Source organism: Lemur catta, chromosome 3 (genome assembly GCF_020740605.2).
Source record: "Lemur catta isolate mLemCat1 chromosome 3, mLemCat1.pri, whole genome shotgun sequence".
Classification (NCBI taxonomy): Eukaryota; Metazoa; Chordata; class Mammalia; order Primates; family Lemuridae; genus Lemur; species Lemur catta.
In genome coordinates, this window is record NC_059130.1 from 24,714,191 (window position 1) to 24,729,143 (window position 14,953).

At 50.6% G+C, this 14,953-nt stretch overlaps 1 protein-coding gene across 3 annotated transcripts; it reads left to right on the top strand.

The window, feature by feature from the left end:
- The first annotated feature begins 302 nt into the window (after positions 1-302).
- On the top strand, positions 303-9,345 carry PLEKHO1 (pleckstrin homology domain containing O1). 3 transcript variants are annotated; one of them, XM_045544973.1, is made up of 6 exons: positions 303-440; positions 1,561-1,707; positions 5,992-6,132; positions 6,843-6,947; positions 7,340-7,441; positions 8,538-9,345. In XM_045544973.1, the coding sequence occupies exons 5-6, from the start codon at positions 7,433-7,435 to the stop codon at positions 9,237-9,239; spliced, it is 711 nt and encodes a 236-aa protein (XP_045400929.1). In that variant the 5' UTR covers positions 303-440; positions 1,561-1,707; positions 5,992-6,132; positions 6,843-6,947; positions 7,340-7,432; the 3' UTR covers positions 9,240-9,345. The 3 variants fall into 3 exon arrangements, with proteins under 3 accessions (XP_045400929.1, XP_045400928.1, XP_045400930.1); XM_045544972.1 differs by lacking the exon at positions 303-440 and adding an exon at positions 541-914; XM_045544974.1 differs by lacking the exons at positions 303-440; positions 1,561-1,707 and having other exon boundaries at positions 6,045-6,132; positions 6,791-6,947.
- Positions 9,346-14,953: the final 5,608 nt, after the last annotated feature.

Below are 14,953 nucleotides of genomic sequence, written 5' to 3' on the forward strand. Positions count from 1 at the left end.
GGGGCTCAAATAAGGCCTGAGGCTTTTTGTAAACTGGAAGAAATGTGTATTAACATTATTCACTTCTCTCCCACCCCATCCCCCAACGCGTCGACACCCTCCGAAGCATAAAACTTTTCCCCGACATTTGACCTGCCCAGGCCACTCTACCACCTAGGGAGCGCGAATTCCTGACGCCAGGTCTGGGTGGCGCGCCCTCCCAGCTCACGCTCTGGTTTGTTTGCGGAGTGGGAGGGAGACGATCCCGATCTTGGTCGTCTCCGGTCTTCACGCGTCGGTGTGTCTATTATCCACTCCGCCCGCTCTGCTGGGTCTCCCGGCAGGTCCGGCCACTCCGGCTTTGCGGCGCCGCCTCGCGCCCCGGCTGTCCGTCCGCGTGCGGGTCTCTGGCCCCTGGAAGGCGTCCTCCACTGGGTTTAGGTCTGTCTTCTTCACCCTCGGTGAGTCAGAAACAAAGGCGGGGGGGCGGGGAGCGCACGAGCTGCGGCTCCGCGATTCGCCCTTTATTCTGAACTCGCAACGTCAGCGGCCCGCGGATGGAGCTGCGGGGCGCGGGCTGGGCCGCCCACAGCGCGCCGGGCCGGGGGAGCGGCCGCGCCGGGCCGGGCGGGCGGGCGGCGGGGGCGCCGCGATGGAGGGCGCCGAGGGGCGGGGAGCGGGCGTGCGTGTGTGTGCGAGTGCGAGTGCGAGGGAGGCCGGCCTTTAGTGTAACCGGAGCTACAAAGAAGGGGAGAGTCCGGGAGAGGGAGGGCGGCAGGGAGGAGCGGCGGCGGCTCCGGGGCGGCTCCGACACCCTCCTGCTGGGAAGGCGCCCCCTCGAGCGGCCTCGGCCCCGACGCGGGCCCGCCGCTCGCCCCGTTGCCCCGCGCCCGCGCCCACCCGGAATGATGAAGAAGAACAATTCCGCCAAGAGGGTGAGTGCGCCCGCCGGCCCTGCCGCCGCGGCTGACTCCGTGCTCCGACCACCCCGGCCCCGTCGGGGCTGCGAGCGGCCGGCGCGAGCCCCCGGCCCCGGCCGCGCCCCCGCCCCGGCTGCCGGCGCCCCCGGCCCCGGCCCTCCGCCCGGGCGCGCCCGGCCCCGCGGCGAGGCGCCGACGGGGGCTTTTGTTTATTTACTTGCGTCGGGGGGCTTTAACTTGGCTTAGTTGCTGCCCGACCCGCACCCTCCGCCTCCCCCGGGCGACGGGCAGCCGATCGCATCGCGCTCTGCGGTGGCGAGAAGACAATGAGAAATAAAATAGATGCCGTCAGTCCCGGCGCTGCGAGGAGAGGGGCGGGGGGAGGGGGACCGGGATGGAAATCCTCGGGGCCACCTCTCCGCCCTGGCCCTGCCGAGCCCCTTCCTCTCCGCTGCAGCTGCCGGGAGGGAGGGAGGGGAGCGGTGGGGGAGAGAGTTCCTCCAGTGGAAACCTTTTAAGAAGTGGGGACCGAAGCCCGGGCTCCCCGACTCCAGCCTTCGGAGGAGAGAGGGGAACTGAGAAGGCCGTAAGAGACGGAATGGAGAGAGGGAAAAAGCTGTAATCACCTAATCGTCTGGTTCTTATCTTGCCCCTGGGGCAGGGGCCTCAGGATGGAAACCATCAGTCTGCACCGCCTGAGAAGGTCGGCTGGGTCCGGAAATTCTGCGGGAAAGGGATTTTCAGGGAGATTTGGAAAAACCGCTATGTGGTGCTGAAAGGGGACCAGCTCTACATCTCTGATAAGGAGGTAGGTGCCCTTTGCCTCTAACTATCCGGATTTTCTCACATTCCACACTTTATCACTCCACAGGAGGCTCGTCTACATCCACCCCCCATTTTCTCCAGAAGCAAGTTCCGCGGTCCGATTAGTCTCTACCCCCTCTTGTCTGCAGAGAAAGGTCACCCTTTAGTGGGGAGACCTGAGGGAGAATTAGAAGTTAAGTTTGCCTCTTATCCAGTGCTTTTCCTTTGCAAATACCTTTCTGATAACGATGATAATCCCCTCCCAAGATGTCCCAAAACTTCTGAGTGTCCCTTGCTGCCTCCTATCCTATCCTGGCCTCCGGAATATAGGATTTTTTTCTTTGCTGTTGCTGCTGAAACTCTCTGTTCAGCTTATTCTCCACCCCTTCCTGTCCCCCACCTCAACCGAGCTAGCCTCCGTTTTCCTGTCTGTAGCAGGGACATGCACAGGTCATATCAGCAGTGCATCCACCCTGAATCATAGAAAACACGCATACAGCCCAGGGTCAGTCTCCTGTGTCCTCGGGTAGAGAATCTGTGAGTGGCAGATAGTTATTTTTGCTGAAGCCAGTGTCCCTAATCAGTATGCTCCCTGTTCCCCACCCTGACTCCACTTTTTTAAAAAGGTGAGGAGCTCATGTTCCACCTCCTTCCTGCCCGCCCCCCATTTGTATCAGAAGGGAGAAAAATGGGGTTATGAACCCCTGCATGTCTCTGGATAGCTTTGGCTCTGTAGTTCACCACCAAAACCAAAGTCCACACTGGTTCAAAACCTGAGCTCAGATCATTGAATCCAGACTCTTCTCCCTTTTCCCCTCAACTCTTGGGATCAATAACACATAGTAATATTGAGAAATTGGAATTGCCCCTCCATGGATTAGAAGTCATTCAGTCCCTACCCCTGTGATGGCTGGTGTCTGTCCCTGGTGACTGTGTCAGTACAGCCTGGGAGACTGTCCTGTGTTCCCCTTAAGGTGGCCCTTCCCCAATTCTGGCTTCCTTCATCACCCAGGGCTAACCGGGAAGTCTTCCTCGAGTTCTAACCTCTTCTGCTTTCAGCAGTAGACACTCTTACTCAGTAGATTATAGTTAGGTAAATAAATCCTTTTATGGTATTGAAACAGATACACACGCAGTCTAAGAGAAAGTACTCGTCTGAAAAGAGCATCTACTGAGGCAGCTAGGGAAGAGCTAAGCTATGCCACAGCCAAAGGGTCCCCACTTAAGGATGTTGAAACCCAGCCATTTACACTAAGCTAGGAACTTGGTGATGGGGACTCTTAGGAGTGAGGTGAGAGAAGACTCTGGAGGACTTGCTTTTGAGGGTTTCCTCTGCCCAATCACAAAGCCTACAGAAAGTTTTCTCCACAATTTTCTGGCTTTCTAGTAAAAAAAAAAAAAAAAGGCAAGTGTCAAAGTGTATCTCCTGTCTTTCCCGAACTACATAATTGCAGGAAACCGTGGTGAGCAATCAGGCAGAACTTCCTACACGTCAAAGGGGAAAACATAAGAGCAGTGAAAGGGTAGAAGGAGTAAGTTTTTTTTTTTCTTGTTTGTATTTGCCCAAAGAGCAGAGTCTGGGGGCAGAAGAGTATGTTTTGTGGAGGAAGGGGTACAGAGGCAGGGGAAAGGATGGAATGACCTCAGCCTAGGATGTTTAGGATCTTTAGTGTCCTATGAGTCAGGAGCATCTGACTGGTTACAGAGCCAACTGCCTCCCGCTGGGAAGGGCATAGGAAGAGAGGACTGAGCATATTGCTGTTTCTCTTCTTTAGAGCCAGTTTCCATGCTACAGTGGGCATGGGTTAAAGGCGAAGCTGACAGAGGACTCCAGGCTTTATTCTGCCCACTTCCCAAAAGCCTCAGAGCCAACAGATTCAAGATTTAAAAAGAAAAAAATGCAGAGTATAATGTTTGTAATTTACTGTTAATCCAAGAAAATGCCTAACCCTCTCCCAGAATTTGTACCAGTCATTTTTTGTTACTTCCACTCATAAAGGCAGAGTCTCCCACTATTGCCTCCACCACCTTCTGTGTTTGTTGTTAATCCTTTTCCTCCTTCTCAAAGGGCACCAGAGGGCAGAGGCACCTGACAAGCATGGGCTGGTGTGTAGGAACAGAAGCTAGACCATAGGGAGACCCCATGGTAGAGGAAACTGGGTTCAGGGCAGCCCTTTTGGCAAGCATGGGAAAAATCCCTTTCTGTGGGCAAGGATGAAGAATCAGGAGAAAGGAAGAGTTAATCTGAAAGATGGGAAATTATAAATGAAACTTTGGGAATTGGATGCGGGGGGAACAGAATACAGTGGTGAACAAGGCTCCTGGGATTGTCCATCTTCCCTGGGCACTAGAATATACTTGTCCTATTGTTGGCCTCGTCCCATGTCCTACCCCCACCCCACCAAGGGCTAACCTCTGTCGGTATCTCCTCTCCGCAGAGGTACTTATCAGCATGTGTCCAAGCCAGAATAACTCCCTTCCCTTCCCCTAAGGAAAACAGAACAACTTACTCTCTTCCCCTGGCTACATTCACACACCCAGCACTTTCCTCTCCAAGGTTTCTGGACTCTGCTGATAGTCTCAACTCTGGAAAAGGAGGGGGAGAGGAGGGATGATGCATCATCCTACATCCCTGCCCCATGTTTCTGGGAATTGTTCTCAGACACCCCTTGCCAGCACCTTGTCCCATTTCCACCCATAATCTTTCAAGGCCTCTGGTCACTTTGCAGCCCAAAGCCAGGGAGCCCTCGGGGAGGGGGTGAGCCCCAGAGGAGCCAACCCTTGCTGAAACAAATGTAGATGTATGAGCAGTCATGCACCTGAATGGAGCTGTCTGATCATCCGTCCTGTGTCGTCAGCCCCAGGGTACAGCAGCAGTTCCGAAGGACAGGCAGATACAAGACTATAGGTGAGCTGGGGAATCAGAGAGAACCACTTGCCCACTTCAAGGCTGACAAGAACTAGGGGGATAGATGAGGTCACACCTCCATGCACGCAGTGCCTGTTTCAGAGCTTGGGAAGTAGGGACTCTTCCGTGAAATAATTCTAGTCAGGGAGGGTAGATGTCTTCCAAGGAAGATATGAGGCTACTCTTACTTGTTTGTTTTAGTTTTAACACAACAAGTGCTGGTGGTTTTCATTTCTTATCCCAGAAAAACATGACCAACTCATTCCTGGGGTATTCTAGCCCCAGGCTCACATAGCAGAGGGTGAAGGGGCCACTCTGTCACGGCCAGTAACTAAGTCTCTCCTCTGTAACTGTGGTCCTTGCAAGGCAAGACAGATCTATTCAGGGTACCAGGGCTACAGGGAATACTACCTTAGGGGAAAGGAAAAATTCTGAGAGGTTTAAAATGGCACTTTGAAGAAATGTTAAAAGAATTTGGTTTTGATGCTTAGAAAAGGCCGGTTGGGGCTGGATGATGTCGTTAGAATAGTGGTCTCTGATTAGACATTCAGCAAAAGTATTAAGAGCCAAACGTTGCTTGAAGCTGCTAAAGGTTGAAGCAGAGTGCAAGACAGATACTGCAGCAGGAGGGGCTAAGCTTAGCTACAAGGAAGAGCTTCCTGGCAATAAAGGACTCAGGCACTCAAACTGGAATAATGAAAAGAGGTAACAGAGTACTCCCTGGAAGACTGCACTTCCAAGTCTGAAGTTTCAGTCATCCAGGCAGAGCCTAAGTGCATCTTTGCCTAGAGATAGGTGGATAATTTAAATGGCTTTTCATGTCTGGAGGATTAGGTTGGATTGTCACAGTACCTTGGAGGGAGTAAGGAGGGGTAGGAACTACATATGACTGGGGAGGCCAGAGGCAGCCCTTCACTCCCTCCAGATGTCCCCTGATACTGGCCCTACCTTTGTCTTCTTCCTCTGGACCATCAAGGGTATCCAGGTCTTTCTTGCTTCCAGATGATTGGATAAACCTGTTCACCATGTCCCTTTAAGGACATGAGCCTTTTTAGGACATAAGTTATGTCCTTTAGGAACAGAGTGGGGGCTGTGGGTGAAAAGAGGCATCCTAGGGCTCTGGAAATGGTAGCTTGGCTGAGGAGAATGGGGATAAGGGTTTAAACAGAACTCACCTGAGGCGTCAGGACATGGGGGCTGCCCCAATCTCGTCACCCATGTCAGGCCTTTATAGACTTTGGGTAGGATGGCCCTTTCCTGTCCTGTCTTCCCTCCCTCTCCTCAGGCTTCTTCTAGTTCCCAACATGATTAAAACTAACAATGGGAGGAGAGGGGCCAAGTGATTTTATCTTCCTCACTTTACCCCCAACCCTCCCTTAGGTAAAAGATGAGAAAAATATTCAAGAGGTATTTGACCTGAGTGACTATGAGAAGTGTGAAGAGCTCCGGAAATCCAAGAGCAGGAGCAAGAAAAATCATAGCAAGTTTACTCTTGCCCACTCCAAACAGCCCGGTAACACGGTATGTTTCTCCTGCCACCCTGGCCACTGGGACATTGACAGGGTTGGAGGGGGCAGGGGAGAACTTCCCCTTCAGGTTCTCTCTCTCAGCAGTCTTGGCTGGAGGCCCTGCTGGCTTTTATTATTTAACCTGAGAATATTGTCGCCATTTCCTTCCCTCTAGGCAGATCATCCCTTAACCTATTTCAGCCACAGAGAATAGGCGCTCTCTCTCTCTCTCTCTCTCTCTCTCTCTCTCTCTCTCTCTCACACAAATACACACACACACATACACACACACACACGTGTACACACATACATCACTTGGGAGGAAATCACTAGTCTCTGTACCCTGATAGCTGGTTGAAGTTCTAAATCTACTTCCTCTTGTCTAAGGGAACCCAGGGAAACTATTCCTGTCACATTCTATTTCTTCAAACATTTAAAGATTTTTATTTTAATACTGTCCTTTATCATACTTCCTCTACTTATCTCTAGTACCAGTACTCTCCTCAGCTCTTCTTTGGTCATTCCTAAAACAACCTCCAAGCTATGCATTTTACAGAAATAGAGGCTGGGTTTCCTGAAGTGATGGATGACTCTGGAAGCAGAATCTCTCTCCTTCCAGGAGCTGGATCTGAGAGAATGAGATTATAATTTCTTATTTCTTCACTGTCAAGGTGAGGCACCAACTCTAAAACCCTGGCTGAAACAAGAATCTTCCCCTCACAGGCCCCCAACCTGATCTTCCTGGCAGTGAGTCCAGAAGAGAAGGAATCATGGATCAGTGCCCTCAACTCCGCTATCACCCGAGCCAAGAACCGCATCCTGGACGAGGTCGGGGCTCATTGTGGGAAGAGGGTGCTGGGCAGAGGGAGTGGCTGTGATGCACCAAAGAGGGAGGGTTATTGTGCAGGAGGGCCCCCTTTTTGTGCCCCCACCAGCTCTACTTTATCTCCCTTTTGAAAACCCTACTTCCCTTCTGCCTTCTCTCTGAGTCTCTTCTGACAGCTCCTCTTCCCTGCTTCATGATGCGTGAGCCAGTGTAGTGTTGGGTCAGCTTAAGGAGCCCCTTCATGTCCTTTAAATTCCTTTGCCCATGGATTTGCTCCGAAGCCATTAATGGGGTGGTTTTATTTCCCAGTCCAGGCATGTTCAAGCCTTGGGGGCTGCTGGGTTGGGACAGAGGTCTCTGAAGAACACCCATGACTCACAGTGTGTCTCTTCAGGTCACCGTTGAGGAAGACAGCTATCTCGCCCACCCCACTCGAGACAGGGCGAAAATCCAACACTCCCGCCGCCCCCCAACTAGGGGACACCTAATGGCCGTGGTATGTAAAACTATAAAAGGAATAAAGATTGCCAAAGGGCCAATTCTGTGTCAGTGCATCTCAGACAGAAGTGTATACCACCAGAGGCGTTTGTGGGAGGCCCCCTTGATACCAAGATCAAAGGCTAGGGAAGTCCTTCCACCCCACAGCCCTGCCTGATCTAAGTCAAAAATATTAATTCAACACCTCTTACAAGTTCAAAATTTTCTGCTCTCAATAATTCTAGCATCTTTTGGGGAAAGTGACTTATACGCAGAGGAAGGTGAAATTAGAAGGGTACTGTGCCACACAGTGGCAGCTGCTGTCTGGTGGCCGACTGTCCTATGGCTCACAGCATCAAGTAACCACAGGCATTCAGAGAAGGAAGGGTAACAGTGAACCCCTGTAACATACAGAGTAGTGGTTTCTTTCATTCTGCCAAGCTCTGAGTGTGCAGGGAGAGAGGCAGTCAGCTATAGTGAAAAGAACATAGGCTTTAGAGTTAGGCGGAACCTGAGCTGGAGCCTCACGTTGCAATTAACTACCCATGTGGTTCCCTGAAAGCTGCATGTCTCCAACTGTAAAATGGTACAATAATCATGCCTGCCTTGATGGATTCATATAAGAAATTATTAAAACAACATCTGTATAACTACATATGAGGTATTGACTACCCTTGTCTCGTTTTCTAGTATTCTGAAAATAAGATAACAAGTTTTACTCTGAGGCCAGGGGTTCTGAGTTCCAAGTAGCAGAGGGGGCTGGGGTGTGTGGCTCAGGAGATGCAGACAGAAGAGGATAGTTGCCGTGCCGTGGGCAGCACCTGTGGTGTCAAACCCACCGTGATGCTCAGTACAGAGGAAGAAGACACTCCTCAGGAAGCGTGTAGTAAAGTGGGGAATATGGGAAACAAGCAGGAGAAATTCAATCACAGAAAAATAAAAGAAAGAAAAGTTCAAATCACTATCAAAGGAATAATAAATAGCAAATTAAGTAGAAGGGCCCAGTCAAGAGTGGAGGGCTTCACACTCAGGGACGGTGTGTTGAGAGAAGAATGACCACAACTTACATCCCTCTCAGACAGTTTACCTCCTTCATTCCCCCCTTTACTCCCCAGGCTTCGACCTCTACCTCGGATGGGATGCTGACCTTGGACCTGATCCAAGAGGAAGACCCTTCCCCTGAGGAACCAACCTCTTGCGCTGAGAGCTTTCGGGTTGACCTGGACAAGTCTGTGGCCCAACTGGCCAGCAGCCGGCGGAGAGCGGACTCAGACCGTATCCAGCCCTCAGAACGGGCAAGCAGCCTTCCCCGGCCTTGGGAAAAGCCAGACAAGGGGGCCACCTACACCCCTCAGGCACCCAAGAAGTTGACCCCCACAGAGAAAGGCCGCTGTGCCTCCCTGGAGGAGATCCTGTCTCAGCGGGACGCTGCCCCAGCCCACACCCTCCAACTGCGGGCTGAGGAACCCCCAACCCCCATCCTACCCCACCCGGGGCAGCTGTCCCGGATCCAGGACCTGGTAGCAAGGAAACTGGAGAAGACTCAGGAGCTGCTGGCAGAGGTTCAGGGACTGGGAGATGGGAAGCGAAAGGCCAAGGACCCCCCTCGGTCTCCACCCGACTCTGAGTCAGAGCAGCTGCTGCTGGAGACAGAGCGGCTGCTGGGAGAGGCGTCATCAAATTGGAGCCAGGCGAAGAGGGTGCTGCAGGAAGTCAGGGAGCTGAGAGACCTGTACAGACAGATGGACCTGCAGACCCCGGACTCCCACCTCAGACAGACCACCCCGCACAGTCAGTACCGGAAGAGCCTGATGTGAAGGAAGGGGTCGGGTTCTGGAACTTGTCGGGGGTGGACAGACTCTTATCTCCAAGTGTTGCAGGATAAAGCTTTTTTACTTACCTCAACAAAAAAAGAAAACAAAACACAAACTCATTGCTCTTGCTGATGCCTGACACCCCTACCACCCTTCTTTCCCAACCCGCTTTCCTTACTTACCCACCTCAGGTTTGAGGAGGTGACCCCTATAGCAGTATTTAGAAGCTTCCACCTGGACAAAGAGAGAGAAAGGGTAATGAAGACAGTCTGACCATTTCACACACACACTGCCCACCTTAAGGTGTAACGGGAAACGCACTGCTGCTCCCAAGTATGTGTATGGGCTTCTAAATTTAGAGGGAAAGGGGGAAGAGGAGAGGTTTTCTCTTATGTCCCTTTCCAGGTTTTCAGGTTTTTTTTGGTTTGGTTTGGTTTTTGTAGAGACAGGGTCTCACTATATTGCCCAGGTGGGTCTCAAACTCCTGGGCTCAAGTGATCCTCCTGCCTCAGCCTTCCAAAGTGCTAGGATTATAGGCATGAGCCACCATACCCAGTCCAGGTTTATTTGTGGGTGAAATTTCAGCAGCCCAACTCTAGTTATAAGGAATATGGAGGCCAGTGCCACCCTCCATGCACATAGGGGAAGTGAAATTTGCCCCAGCCTTGAGGAGCATGTGTGGGATTAAAGTCTCCCCAGCCAGATGCTGGCTTCGCACTCATAACAATCTGTGATTGAGATCGAGCTGCCTGGATTTTCTTATTTGAGGTGTTTTTTCCTTTCATGTTCCACACCCTTCCCAACATTCATTCAAAGATACAACCTTAGATGGATGAGACTGGTTTGGATATTTGACTAGGGGGGCCTAGCAAGAGGAACTAGAGACAGCTGACCCCACGGAAGAACTGAACTAAGAATGAAACTGATTTGTGATGCAAGCTGGGTAGGATGAAGGGGAAAACCAAACATGTGTCCAGGTTCCTCTTTCGGCCAAGCTAGGGTTTCCTGTAGCCTCTCCCTCTCCTTCCTCAAATCTTTCTTCCAACACTAATCAAGCCCCAACTTTAGAAAAACATCCTTATGCTCATACCGCCATCCTTCCTCAACACCTCTGGAGCTACCAGCCCTCTGCATTCCTGTCTACAGCAGGTCCTACACAAGTTATCTTATTTTGTGTGCTTGTTTCCTCTGAAGTTTCTAAGATTAAGTTTAATAACAGTGATCAGATCCAAAGAAGAGTTGTGAAGGCAAGACATGAATGATTTTTGGAAAGAAGGGGACAGAGAACTCCATCAGTGAAGTAAATGAGGAGTTAAAAAAATGCTAGAAGCATATCCCTTGCTAGCTTCCTGATCCTCTTCCCCAGATTTCCTCTCACCTCTTAAGAGCCAAGGCCTAGAGCTTCACGAGGAGTGAGGGCAGAAGGGAGAGGAAATGGGGACAAATGCATGTAGGTCCTGGCCATGAGGCTGCCCTAAAGTTCGATGGGGTATGAGGGAGACAAGGAAAATCCGGTAGGAGTAACAAGCATACTCTTCAATTCCCATTCTTCTACTCTAACATTACTCCTACAGCCCATGTAAGGAAGACGGGGAGATCTTTCCAAGTTTAACACATTGACTGCCACACTAGAAAAAAAATTTTTTCCCTGGGGCCATGGTGTTTTATTAAAACGATCATTTCTAATTTGTTATTTTTATTGTTTGCATGAGTTAGAGGCAACGCAATCCACACTTTTAGAATTAAATTGTGAATATTAATTGTAACAAGAACATCAACAAGTAAGATTTTCATGAACCAACTGCAGGGTTTTGCTTCATGAAGCCCTGGGCTCAAAACTAGCTTGAGTTAAATACAACTCACATGGCAGTTAATGTGTTAACGCTCTCTAAGGAAGGAGGGACTCCTGCTCTCTTTAGCACCCTACCACTCACTGTCATCAGGATTTCCCCCAGATCTGGCCTAGATCTAGTAGTTATCTAACTTATCTCTTCCCTAAGGAACAAGTACCCTTCTGAGTGATGGAAAGTGCAGGAGAGTGCCACCTTACTGTCATTCCCAGGGCCTCCTGGGGTGTGAGGTGAAAGCACCTGGTCTCCGGGCTTCCTGTCCTCCAAATAGGCTTCAATCTCTAAAACTCTAAGCATGGTCAGCAGAGCCACCTGTTGTCACAAATATTGAAGGTCTGGGTTAAAGTCAGACTGACTTTCTTTTTATAAGTCTGTATCTTTGTATAGATTTTATTTTACCAGCATTTTCCCTTTTCTCTTTTTTTCTTCCTTGTCGCTCCCACATAATAAGGAAAAAGACAAAAGCAAGAATGACATATGTATCCCAACATGCCAATTATCTGTGGCTCCCAGGGGATCCAGAAAATGGAGGGAGACACTGGAGAGGAGAATGGCAGGTGAGGGACACAGAAAGAAAGATCAGGGACCTCAGGAGACTAAGAGAAGAGCTGGGCACTGAGCTCCTGGGCTCTTAAGACACCAAAACCAGCAGTTTCCAGTTCTCCGGCAGTTGCTGGAACATCCAGGCCACAGGGTAGTGAAATGAGCCCAGCTTTGAAACCAGAAAGACCTGGATTCAGATTCTAACTCTGACTTTTTGGTTCTGAGGCCCTGGGCAAGGCACAAGCTTTCTCATCTGCAACCTGCACAGTTGTCATTGGATGGGGAAGGACAGTGTGTGGAAATGCCTGTCAGTCAATTGACGGCTGTTGCAGCTACTATTATGAGTTTGACTCAGTGAGCAATGAACAGCTAGCTCAGGTGGCGGGAGCACAGTCTGATGAAGGCTAGGCATGGGTTAATCACTGTCACTTGGCTTAATCCAGGCCACAGGCTGTGCCCATACGTCTCCTCTCTGCAGAGGAGAGAGCGCACCAGGTACTGTGCTAAAGCCTAGAGCTAGAAAGAGGGAGAAAGCCTGGTCCCTGGTCTTTAAGAATTCCAGAGCTTAGCACAAAGCCAAGCTGCCCACTAGAAAAACAGCTTAAAGTGTACCCTTGTGGTGGCTACTAGCATGATTTCTGTTCACTTGGCATGTATATTTGAGGCTTGGCACCATGGCAGGAGGATAGTGATGCAGTTACTCTAGTCTCCCTCCTCCCAGCACCTCTCCCCCTCATGCCTTCATTCCAGTCCCTGACCTGCAGTATTTCCCTTATCCTCCCAGTCACTGGACTTTGTGATAAATGGGGGGACTGAGCTTGTGGCTGTGTGTGGCCACCTTCTCACTGCACAGCTGCCAGCAGACGTTTGAGGATGTGTTCATTCTTCCTCCCTTCCTCCCTGCCAACAACTTTGCTATATTCCCTTCTTACCCAAATAAACTGGAAAAGAGAAACTCCTTTGGGAGGCCCTAGGATGGAGAGATGGGGAAATCCAGGACACAGAGGTGAAATGGGGTGAGGGGTAGCTCCAGGTAAAGAACTAAATGCTTGATTCATATTTCAATGACATTTTCCTCCACTCTTCCTGTTGGTCACCATCAAGTTGTTAACCAGGCAGTTGGGGCGCTGAGAAAGGTACTGCGCAGTCCCGACCTCCCGCCATTAGGAAGCGCGTCTGAGGCGCTGGGCCGGCACCTGCCGAGGTCATTTGCATGCTATTTCCACAGCATAGGTTGTCTGGGGTGAAAAGAGAAGGGGAAGAGAGAAAACACGTTTCCCTACCTCCTGCTCTAGCCCTCACAAACCGTGCCGCTGAGCCTAAGCTCTGACCCTGGGAAATAGCTCTTGCCTCTCCCCTCTCACTCTCCCAACCCCTCTGCCAACCGTACATTTACCTCATTCTCCCCAGAACCAGCCCCAAGGGATGTCTCCCCTCTCTACACCCCACAGGCCAGCAGACCTGGCCTCGTTCTGCAGCCCTCAAAGCTTGTCTACCCCTCCCCCTTCTCGCTCCCTTCCCTAAACTGGGTTCCTTTCTTTTTCTGCTTTCTCCCGACCTCCCAATCTCCCAACAACAGCAGCCAATCCCCAGCTCGCTCTAGAGCCGCACCATATATGGAGAGGTTGGAAGGAAACCCGAGGAAATGCAGGAGCGAGCACACACACACACAGAGCAGAGTTTGAGCGCCTTTCTGCACATGTGATCCTGTGTGTTTCTCTGTGTGTGTGACACGAATCCCACCATTCCCTTCCCCGGGCTCACCCCACCCACAGAGTGAGGAGCCTGTTTGCTATTCCCCACCTTTATTCATGTCCCAGGAGACCATCACTCCAACCCGTTGCCTCTGACCTAGATTCCCTGCACTAATTACAAGCCTAACGAGATCTAACAAACACCCAACTTAGCACAGCTGAGACCCTCGAGGTCAATTAGTGCAGCCTGTCTCTGCTCAGGAAATGAGAGAGGGAGCCAGAAAGTGTTGTGCGTGCCTCACCCCATCCTCACCCCAACCCTAGGGTCGGGAGCAAGGACAAGGAGAATGCAAAAATTAGCAGGACCAGTTTAAAACAGGGTCTTGGAGAGTTAACAAATGTAGGGTAAACTGCATTAAGGTTGAGGGGCAACTGAAGAATAAAGATTCCCAACTCCTCATAAATTATAGAAGTATAGAGGTCGGTGCAGCTACAGAAACGGTGGACACACGGCAGTTTTCACAGACTTAATATGAGGAAAAGTCACTCACTGAAGAGCAGGTAGCCCTACAACTCTTGATCTGTATCATGATCTCCGACTCTTAATTCCTTTTTCTCTTCGCTTCCTGCTTTGGACAAGGTGGGGTTATCTCCCCCGTCTTTCCTGCTGGTTTGGGATAGCTCAGAAATCACCCATTTTTTTTCAGAAATACTAGACTCAACCTCATTCTTGCTTTTCCTTCTTCCAAATATTAAAACCACAACAGCAAAGAGCCCCTTTCTCCCAAGTTTCCTTTCTTTAGATGGCAAAACAACGCAAAGGAATAGTTTCCTGTCCTGTGTCCTTGGCATGCAGGACAGCTGTCCTAACCTCCATCCCTAATGCTTGTGACTCTGTGGAGGTGGGAGGGGAGGAGAGAGGGCTAGTGGAGTGCTCGGTGAGCAAGTAGGGAAGTGAACTTAGAGCCACCTCAAAAACAGAATGCTCCTGTTCCCCCAGCCTCTACCCAGCGCCAGCTGCAGAAGGCCTCACTGAGCCAGCTCCATGCTTCATGGCAGTCCAGACTCACGCAGCAACCAGGAACCCAGAGGGCAGGATGATTCACATAAGCACCATGTCTATATGTTGCTGATCCCAAATCTATTTCTCCAACCTAAATCTCCCCTCAATCAAGCCACTTACAGCCAAGGGCATCTTCACCTGGGCATCTAACTAACATCTTAAGCTTATTATAAATGAGGTAGATCATTAAATAGTTGTCCTCAAGGAATCAACTTCCCTCCACACCTCCTTTGCATGCTGTTCCTCCCATCCAAGAGACATTGCTATTTCTCCAACTGCTGCTTGAATCTGGGTTTGCCTTGTGACTTGCTGTGACCAACAGAATATGTCATTGTGTAAGTTCAGAGCTTAGGACTGCAGAAATCTTGTAGTTTCCATTCTTTGACCCTTTTAAAATTCAGTTGCATGTAAGAAGGCTGGGCTGGCACCTTGATATGAGATCATGTGTTGAAAGAGACCCTGAAACCACATGGATCCATCCCAACATCCACGCCTCCAGCTGAAGGCAGCACACCAGGCAAGACCAGAGGAGCAACCGCCCAGTCAACCCCCAGAATTGTGAGAAAT

Bases quoted from the DNA above. Each gene is read 5' to 3' on its own strand.
- PLEKHO1 (XM_045544972.1), top strand. From the start codon at position 885: ATGATGAAGAAGAACAATTCCGCCAAGAGG. The intron at 6,133-6,842 runs GTATGTTTCTCC...TTCCCCTCACAG, and splicing joins CCAAACAGCCCGGTAACACG to GCCCCCAACCTGATCTTCCT. The intron at 7,442-8,537 runs GTATGTAAAACT...TTTACTCCCCAG, and splicing joins GGGGACACCTAATGGCCGTG to GCTTCGACCTCTACCTCGGA.